The following is a 9,374-nucleotide window of genomic DNA, read 5'->3' as shown; positions in this document are numbered from 1 at the left end:
ACGGCTTGCACACGCACGCCGCACGCACGTAACTGGCTGACCTGTAGCGGTTTGCACGCGCACGCCACACGCCTAACGGCTTGGCTGGTTTGTAACGGCTTGTACACGCACGCCACACGCGCGTAACTGGTAACTGGCTGGCCTGTAACGGCTTGCACGCGCACGGCACACGCGCGTAGCGGCTTGGCTTGGCTTTGCGTTCTTTGCTTGGCTTGGCGTCGGTCGCTTGGCCTTCTGTTCCTCCTGGGACCTCCTTGGATTGACGTTTTCTCCTTTGGGTTGACCTTTCCTCCCTAGTTCCTTTGCTGGGCTTGACCTTTTCTCTGCTGGGTTTGGCATTCTCTTGGGTGGGCTGGGTGTTTTATTGGGGGGGGGGTGGCCCTTCCTGGGGTGGGCGTGGGTTTTCCCTGGGTGGGGTGGGCTGGGCTCCCCTGCTGGGGTTGGCAGGTTTTGGCTGGGATTGATCTTTCTCTTCAAACAGATCGGAAACCCGGAGTTACCTGCTAGTTGGTGAAACTGGTTGGTAGACGGGATCTGCTGTTAAAAGCAGATGGTGGCTGAAGTCGGTTCCATGCCGGCTGGGTCCTCTGTGAAGAAGCCATTTGGTTTCAGGAGGAAGATGGGCAAGTGGGGCTGCCACTGCCTCCCCTGCTGCAGGGGGAGCGGAAAGAGCAACCTGGGCGCTTCTGCAGACCAGGACGACTCCGCTAGGAAGACACGCAAGAGCAAGATGGCCAAGTGGTGCTGCCACTGCCTCCCCTGCTGCAGGGGGAGCAGGAAGAGCAACGTGGGCGCTTCTGGAGACCAGGATGACTCTGCTATGAAGACACTCAGGAGCAAGATGGCCAAGTGGTGCTGCCACTGCCTCCCCTGCCGCAGGGGGAGCGGCAAGAGCAACCTGGGCGCTTCTGGAGACCAGGATGACTCCGCTGTGAAGACAGTCAGGAGCAGCAAGAGCAACATAGGCGCTTGGGAAGAATACGACGATAGCGCCTTCATGGAGCCGAGGTACCACGTCCGTCGAGAAGATCTGGACAAGCTCCACAGAGCTGCCTGGTGGGGTAAAGTCCCCAGAAAGGATCTCATCGTCATGCTCAGGGACACTGACGTGAACAAGACGGACAAGCAAAAGAGGTAACCAGGCCTGGGCTGGGAGGAGGAGGGACGTGGGGGGATGATGGGGACATACCCTCCTGGTGGGGGAGGAGGGGGACCTGGCTTTCTTGTCTCCGCAGGCCCCATACCACCCTGGGTGTGGAAACCTCAGCGAGGTCAGAGGTCAGGGCACAGGTCCCTTCGTGAGCCGCAACACAAAACAAAACTTGAGCTGATTTCCAATCCAATTATAATTTCCCTCACAGAACACTAATAAATGGTTTTAAAGTGATTTAACTCGAAAAATTAAGTTGATGCAGCGGATTATTTTTAATGTACACATTTTAAAGCAATGTTCTATGTATTATAGAAAAGTGTATATTGAGAACTAAGAACGAAGCCCCATAACATATCAACTTCAAGGCTAAATATTCTTCAAATAAAATCCAGTATGGATTTTTTATCAATGTACCCTATGTAAATATGTTCTTTACTGAGGAACCTTAGAAGGAAACTGAAATGGCAAGAAGGTTTGTGTGCTTGAAAAGGAAGATTGAATTTTCTGAAGATGTGAGCTTTTTCTGTTTATCACTTTTACCTAAGCCAAATAAAAATAGGAAAGTTTTAGAGTTTTTACACATGCTGTCTTTTATTATTGTGATAAATTATTTTTTTTGTAACAGAATGGAAAAAGACTTGCTTTTCCAGATATCAAAATGTGCATGTGCTATTTCCACAAATTGTTTACTAACAGCCGAAAAGATCAATGAGTAGAACAGAATAGGAAATCCAGAAATACCCAAATATATGTAAGAATTTAGCACTTGATAATGGTGATATTTTGTATTATTTAAAAAAGGTGGATTGTTCATAATTCATTTTTGGAGAAAACTAGCTAGATTTTTATGTCACAAAAATAAGAGTATAGATTAAAAATTTTAAATATACAAAAGGAGAAACATACCAGAAGAAAACACAAATGCCTATTTATATATGCAGATATATATATATATATATATATATATATATCTGCATATATATATATATATATATATATATTTTTTTTTTTTTTTTTGACAGAGTCTCACTCTGTTGGCCAGGCTGGAGTGTAGTGGTGTGATCTTGGCTCACTGCAATCTCTGCCTGTTAGGTTCAAGCAATTCTCTGCTTCAGCCTACTAAGTAGCTGGGATTAAAGGTGCCTGCCACCATGCCTGGCTAATTTTTTTTTTATTTTTAGTAGAGATGGGGTTTCACCATCTTGGCCAGGCTGGTCTTGAATTTCTGTCCTTGTGATCCATGCACCTTGGCCTCCCAAAGTGCTGGGATTACAGGCGTGAGTCACTGTGCCCGGCCTATATATGCAGATGTAATAATAAAATAAGCATTCTAAAATTGGGCATAGTACTTTTTAGCGTATCTACCAGTGACCTACGTATGTAGGAAAACAGTGTTCCTGGTAGGAGAAGGAATTTAAGTTAGAGGAATGAAATACTGTTTTCTACTTAAGTTAGAAGAGGAGTGAAAGGCCGGGTGCAGTGGTTCACGCCTGTTATCCCAGCACTTTAGGAGGCTGAGGCAGGCGGATCACAAAGTCAGGAGTTTGAGACCAGCTTGGCCGGTGTGGTGAAACCCCATCTCTACTAAAAATACAGAAAATTAGCTGGGCATGGTGGCATGCACCTGTAATCCCAGCTACTCAGGAGGCTGAGGCAAGAGAATTGCTTGAACCAGGGAGGTGGAGGTTGCAGTGAGTCGAGATCACACCACTATACTCCAGCCTGGGCGATGGAGTGAGAGTCCATCTCAAAAAAAAAAAAAAAAAAAAAAAAAGGAATGAAATACTGTTTTTTATCCACAAAGTTTGTGAGGATGAAGAACAGTGGTACATATATAGTTGTTCAAAGTTTAAGTTGCTGCAGCTTTTCAAACACACACTTTAGTGGTAAGAACCACATTTTTTAAATGTATATGCTTTTTACTGATCAATTCCATTATACTGAAATATCTTTACGAAACAGATAGGATCACGAGGTCAGGAGATCGAGACCATCCTGGCTAACACGGTGAAACCCCGTCTCTACTAAAAAATACAAAAAACTAGCCGGGCGAGGTGGCGGGCGCCTGTAGTCCCAGCTACTCAGGAGGCTGAGACAGGAGAATGGCCCGAACCCGGGAGGCGGAGCTTGCAGTGAGCTGAGATCCGGCCACTGCACTCCAGCCTGGGCGACAGAGCGAGACTCCGTCTCAAAAAAAAAAAACAAAAAAAAACAGCAGTGTATTTAGAAGAATTCATAGATTTTATGAACAAATTTCGGTGCATCCATAGGATGGAATAATAAGTAACTATTGAGGGCGTCAGTAGATACAGAGATATGTTGACATGCAAAGATGTACTTTGCTATATCAAGTGAGAAAAAAATCAGTTTGTTACACATATACACAAATATAATCTGCTCTTGTGTTAGCTGAAAATATGTAGAAAATATAATCAAACTTATTTCTGGGGATTTGTAAGTGAATTTTTTTCCTTTCTCTTATCTGTGATTTCTGCAATGAACATCTGAAGTTTAGTTAAGATTCATTAGTAATGAAATAATCCTTGGGAAGAGAAGGAATATGCTGCTTGCATAGATACAACTAATTTCTCACATTCTATTATTTATTTTTATTTCTGTGGATGGCTGTCTTCTGTGAACTTTTATCCTCTTCAGAAGTAGAGAGATTCTGTTTACCTGTTCCTGTAGATTTTATTGTATATACATTTTATTATATAGTTATCTTTTCATTATATATAGGTTAACATGTGTAAAAAGTGTGATTCATTTTAGTTGAGTTATGTACTTATGAAAATTAAAATAGCAAATATAAATGATTATTACTGTTGCAGATGTATTCTCCTACTCTACAGCAGTTTCCTTTAAAAATATTGAACTCCCAAGCTGCGTTTATCCATTCTTTCAGTCCATTTAGTCATCAGACATAAGCCAGACACCTATTATGTGGCAGGCGTATTCTACTATCTCTCAGGAACCTTCCATCTTTGAAAACTTCACGTTTACCTGCTGGGCATGAGCAAGCTGAGAGATTTAAAGTTGGAGCATTAGGACTTAATCTCAATTGAAGCTTTTCCTCCCTCCTTTCAAACAAAAACATTTCTGAAGGTAGAAAATAGTAAAAGATAACCTTTAATTGCCTTTTTGAACATTTATAAGTCTTGGATAAAGACTGTTTTAGTTGTTTTAAGAACTAAAATGTGGTAGATAAACAGCAGGGACTACTATGCAGTCATACAAGAAAGAACGAGAGCATGTTCTTTGCAGGGACATGATGGTGTTGAAAGCCATTATTCTCAGCAAACTAACATAGGAAGAGAAAACCAAATACTGCGTGTTCTTACTTATAGGTGGGAGCTAAATGATAACACACAGATACCTAGAGGGAAGGAACACGCACTGGGGCCTATCGGAGGTGGAGGGTGGGAGGAGGGAAAGAAGCAGGAAATAGAGTGAACGGGTACTGGGCTTAACGCCTGGGTAATGAAATCATCTGTCCAACCAACCCCCTTGGCGCACGTTTACCTGTGTAACAAACCGGCACATCTGCACCTGTACCCCTGAATGTAAACGTTGAAAAAAGCTCCACAAATAGTTTCATAAATCCATTTTAAAAAGAGGAAATTTATAACAGTCTTAAATCCTAATAGGAAAGATTGGAAATATCTGATGTACATACATTGTATAAATCTAAGTATTGAAACAAATGAGCCCATGGTGTTTATTTGAATTTCCAGGTTTTCTTTGGCTTAAAGTTTTTTGAAAACCAAAGTAAGAATTAGTTTATTTTAGAAATTTGTTTTTGTTTTCACCTCAGCCCTCTTATTCCATAGTTTTTTTAAGAACTAAAATTTATCTAAATGCTGGTCATCTGACTGGAACTGCCCCAGGCCTGTTATAACATATTCTACTTAATGTAAGGCACCAGGGGTTATATGATGCCCCATTATTTTATGTCTCAATAAGAGAATTATTTAAATGCCGCCAATTATAGTAAATCATGAATTATAAGTGGTATTTCAGTGGAGACAACATGGAGACGATGATCATCTTAGAATCACTGAAATACAACGTTACCTGTAGTCTTTAAAACATACCTGAAAATGTAGGTATAATTGTATCATCTCACTTAATTCAAATGTCTTTAGGGTATTAGTAAAAATTATAATATCTAACAATTATTGAGCTGTTCTTTGTGTTAGGAACTATTCTATATCTTTTGTGTAGAGTCTCATTTAAGCATTACAGTGGTTTCCTGTGAGAAAGCTACTATTTTCATTCCCATTTTATTGATGAGGAAACTGAGACACCAAAAGGCTAAGCAACAGCTGGGAAGCGACAGAGCTTCAAGTAGGGTTCCAGTCCCAGCTGAATGTCATCCAAGGGCTGTGCTGTTTCTATTCAAATAGGCTGCTCTTTCATTAATACAGCAAGTAATGAGAGGTAATAAATAGTGTGCTTTCTTCATGGGAAAAGTAAATGTTTGTTTTGAAGGCAGAGTAACAGCAGGCTATTCAGTGTTTGTAATTACACGAATCATTGATGTGCCTGTAGCTAGTGCACTAACAATTTCCTAAAAAGTCTTCTCACTCTCCTAGGACTGCTCTACATCTGGCCTCTGCCAATGGGAATTCAGAAGTAGTAAAACTCCTGCTGGACAGACAATGTCAACTTAATGTCCTTGACAACAAAAACAGGACAGCTCTGACAAAGGTATGCAGTAGCCGACTATATCAGTGTGAGATGGGTTTGATTTCAATACATAGCACAAAAATGAGTTTTCTCCTTTAAATGTAACTAGTTGGTGAAAGCTGTGGAATGTTACTTTGAATTCCTAGCATTTATAATTTGTTTTTGGTCTAACACTGACAGGCCGTACAATGCCAAGAAGATGAATGTGCATTAATGTTGCTAGAACATGGCACTGATCCAAATATTCCAGATGAGTATGGAAATACTGCTCTACACTATGCTATCTACAATGAAGATAAATTAATGGCCAAAGCACTGCTTTTACATGGTGCTGCTATTGAATCAAAAAACAAGGTATTAGATCTACCAGTTTTCTTTTCAAAATACTGAAATGCATTCATTTTAACAGTGACCTGTGTAAGGGCCAGTTTTCCATATTTGGAAGCTCAAGCATAACCTGAATGAAAATATTTTGAAATGACTTAATTATCTAAGATTTTATTTTAAATATTGTTACTTTCAAAGAAGCATTTGAGGGTACAGTTTTTTTTAATGCACTTGTGGTAAATACTTTTTTGAAAACACTGAATTGGTAAAAGGTAATACTTATTATTTTTCATTTTTTCCCTCCTAGGTTTTTTTTTTTCCCTAATGAATGTAAAATTGCAAAATTTTCCCTGAAATAGGTTTTACATGAAAACTCCAAGAACACTTAAACATGTTTCAGTGAATAGAAATCCTGCTGCTTTGGCAAGTTCCTAAAAAACAGTAATAGATATGAGGTGATGTACCTCTCAGTGGCAAGGCTTAAGATATTTCTGATTGCTCATGAGGCAGAAGTGGAAAGGGAAAAAGAGCAATCAGAAATATCAAGGCCAGTCTGGAAATTAGGTAATAGAGGGAAAAGACCATGAAGAGGTTGTGTGCATATGCGTGTATGTGTCTGTGTGTGTGTGTGTGTGTCTGTGTATTGTTCATTTATTTGTTTCCTTTGTATGGTGAGACAAGGTTCAATTTTAGAGAATGACAGTTTTCATTTTGGGAGAGGGAGTTAGTGAGTTGTGAACTGCCTAGAGATCAATTTTAGGAGGCCTCTGAAGAACCAGATTGGCAGTAAATAGGTGGTCATGTAATGGGAAACCCTTGAGCAGAGGGAATAACAAGTAATTAACTGACTTAGTACCCTATTCTGGTAGAAATGGCCAGTTAGAGTCTCAACTCTGCTTTCAAATCTAGCATGTCTGGATGGGAAGGTGGGAGATAAGGAGCTTTAAGTAACAAGATCAAGTTGGATTTTGAGTTTACTAGACCTTGTTCTTCTCTTACCGGGGAAAATTATGTGGTGTTTTCAGCAAATGAGTCTGTCTCCTACTCTTTCCTCTTTTTGGCCAAATCTTCAAATGAGAAAGAGAATTGGTCACGTGGGTGAGAAATGAGACTGAATTAACTGTCTGTTGTACTAGCTTCCAGCTAGAAATTTGCATCCCAGTAACCTCAGGAAAATTTTTAAATAATCAATAAGTCTAGGCTTTTTCCTGAAGATTTTGATAGAGTAAGTCCAGTAAAGCCTAGATATGTATGTTTAAAAATGTTTCCTTGAAGCCAGGCATGGTGGTGCATGGCTGTAGTCCCAGCTGCTAGGGAGGCTGAGGGGGGAGGATTGCTTGAGCTCAGGAGTTCGAGTCTAGTCTGGTTAACATAATGAGACCCTGTCTCTAACATCAACAATAACAACAACAACAATTTTCTCAAAATCTGGATACACACCTGCTTAAGAACCACTGAATACATAAATGTAATATGTAAATTCTTATATCTCAGAAACTTAAGATATCTGTAGAAGAGTTGGAGTTGGATATGTGCTGATTTCTTTAAATCTTTCCTATCCAATTACATTAATCTGACTTTTTTTTTTTTTTTTTTTTTTTTTTTTTGGAGATGTGGTCTCACTCTGTTTCCCAGTCTGGAGTGCAGTGGTGCAATCACAGCTCACTGCAGCCCTGACCTTCCTAAGCTCAGATGGTCCTCCAACCTCAGTTTTTGTATTTCTCTTCTTTTTTTAGTAGAGATGAGGTTTTTGCCATGTTTCTCAGGCTGGTCTTAAACTCCTGGGTTCAAGTGATTCACCTGCCTCAGCCTCCCAAAATGCTAGGATTACGGGTGTGAGCCACCATTCCTGGCCTAGTCTGACTTTTATCTCTGTGGTGAGACATTAAAATGAATATTATTGGCTTAATATTCATCAGCTTACAGAGTAATACCCTTTCCTTCCTACCGTCAGTTATTCGCTGCCATTCAGAAGGTCTTTAGAAATGTGCAGTGAGTAGTCTTTGAGTCAGTAGAGGATGATCCTCTCGGGATTTTGTGTCTCTTTGTTGTCATTCAAGTACTTAGGTCAGTCAGTCGTTGTTAAGAGCAGAGTTTTCTCAATTAGAATTGTAGCAAATTGTAAACTTTTTTTTTGTCAATTGAAGCTGTATTATGGACTATCCAGTGTGTCTCATAAGTATGTAGAGCTTTGGCATAATCAACATGGCAGTTTTAAACACTAGAAACCATGGAGTTATTAAGAATACAGATAGGAATTCTGTTAATTTAGTTTCAGTAGTCCTATGAACTGATTATCTATTAACAATCTGGAAAAATTAAATACAGATAGATTTTAAATAAATAAATGTTGGGAAATTTTTTCAAATGGGCAGTATGAGTATTAATAGCAATTTTTATTGCATGTTGGAGCTTGAACTTTTGGTAAAACATGTGAAATGAAAGAAATATTTTACATGCAAATTATTGCTTTATACACAACAATTTTTCTTAGGGTGGAGGATATAGAGATAAAAGATACAGCCCCTGCCCTCAAGAAGCTCTTTGTTTAGATGGGAAAAATATTATCATCCAATAATGGCTTGCCAAATGCTGGGTTAGAAGCAAAGAGTCTTGGAAGCAGTGAATGTTGAAAGTGAGTTTTTGAGATGATCAGAGTTAATGTGGTGAGGCAGAGAGGGGTGTTCCCAAGGGAGGGAGCAGCACGTGGGAAAGCACAGAAGATTGAGAAGGAAGCAGCTACATTTTACTTACTTTGTATGCGTGTAAGTCCGTAGGATCTTATATAAAGTTTCTGCTTCAGTTGAGGGATGTGTACTTTTTTGAATTACATTCTTTTTTGCTTTATATTGTTTTACAGCATGACCTCACACCGCTGTTACTTGGCGTACATGAACAAAAACAGCAAGTGGTGAAATTTTTAATCAAGAAAAAAGCTAATTTAAATGCATTTGATAGATATGGAAGGTATAGTTATTTCTTTCAATCTGTGTGTTGTTAACTAGATGGATAGCAGTCACTCAAGTCATAAATGTTAAATTAATAAGATTAATGTATACTTATTGGGACAGTGATCAGTATCAACACAAATCAGTCAGGTAGAAAAACAATTATTTAGACTGGGCAACATAAAGAACAGTTTTTGTAGGATTCATCTTCTCTTATTGTATTGACTGATGTTCTTTGTTGTATGATGTTTTGGTTA

General features: G+C 39.5%; 1 protein-coding gene across 2 annotated transcripts in view; it reads left to right on the top strand.

Annotated features, from left to right (window-relative positions):
• The first annotated feature begins 416 nt into the window (after positions 1-416).
• The window catches only part of LOC139356349 (actin, cytoplasmic 1-like), a 31,601-nt gene continuing 22,643 nt past the window's right edge, over positions 417-9,374 (top strand). Inside the window, exons 1-4 of one of the 2 annotated variants that reach the window (XM_071070152.1) lie at positions 417-1,134; positions 5,749-5,863; positions 6,023-6,196; positions 9,030-9,136. In XM_071070152.1, coding sequence (XP_070926253.1) covers positions 551-1,134; positions 5,749-5,863; positions 6,023-6,196; positions 9,030-9,136 — 980 coding nt within the window. In that variant the 5' untranslated portion in view covers positions 417-550. Of the gene's footprint in view, positions 1,135-4,061; positions 4,259-5,748; positions 5,864-6,022; positions 6,197-9,029; positions 9,137-9,374 lie in introns of those variants that run through there. The other variant, XM_071070153.1, reaches the window with a different exon arrangement.

This window comes from Macaca nemestrina, chromosome 9 (assembly GCF_043159975.1).
Source record: "Macaca nemestrina isolate mMacNem1 chromosome 9, mMacNem.hap1, whole genome shotgun sequence".
NCBI classification, from domain to species: Eukaryota; Metazoa; Chordata; class Mammalia; order Primates; family Cercopithecidae; genus Macaca; species Macaca nemestrina.
The sequence above is the reverse complement of the archived record's forward strand: the minus strand, read 5'-3'. Positions and strand labels throughout refer to the sequence as shown.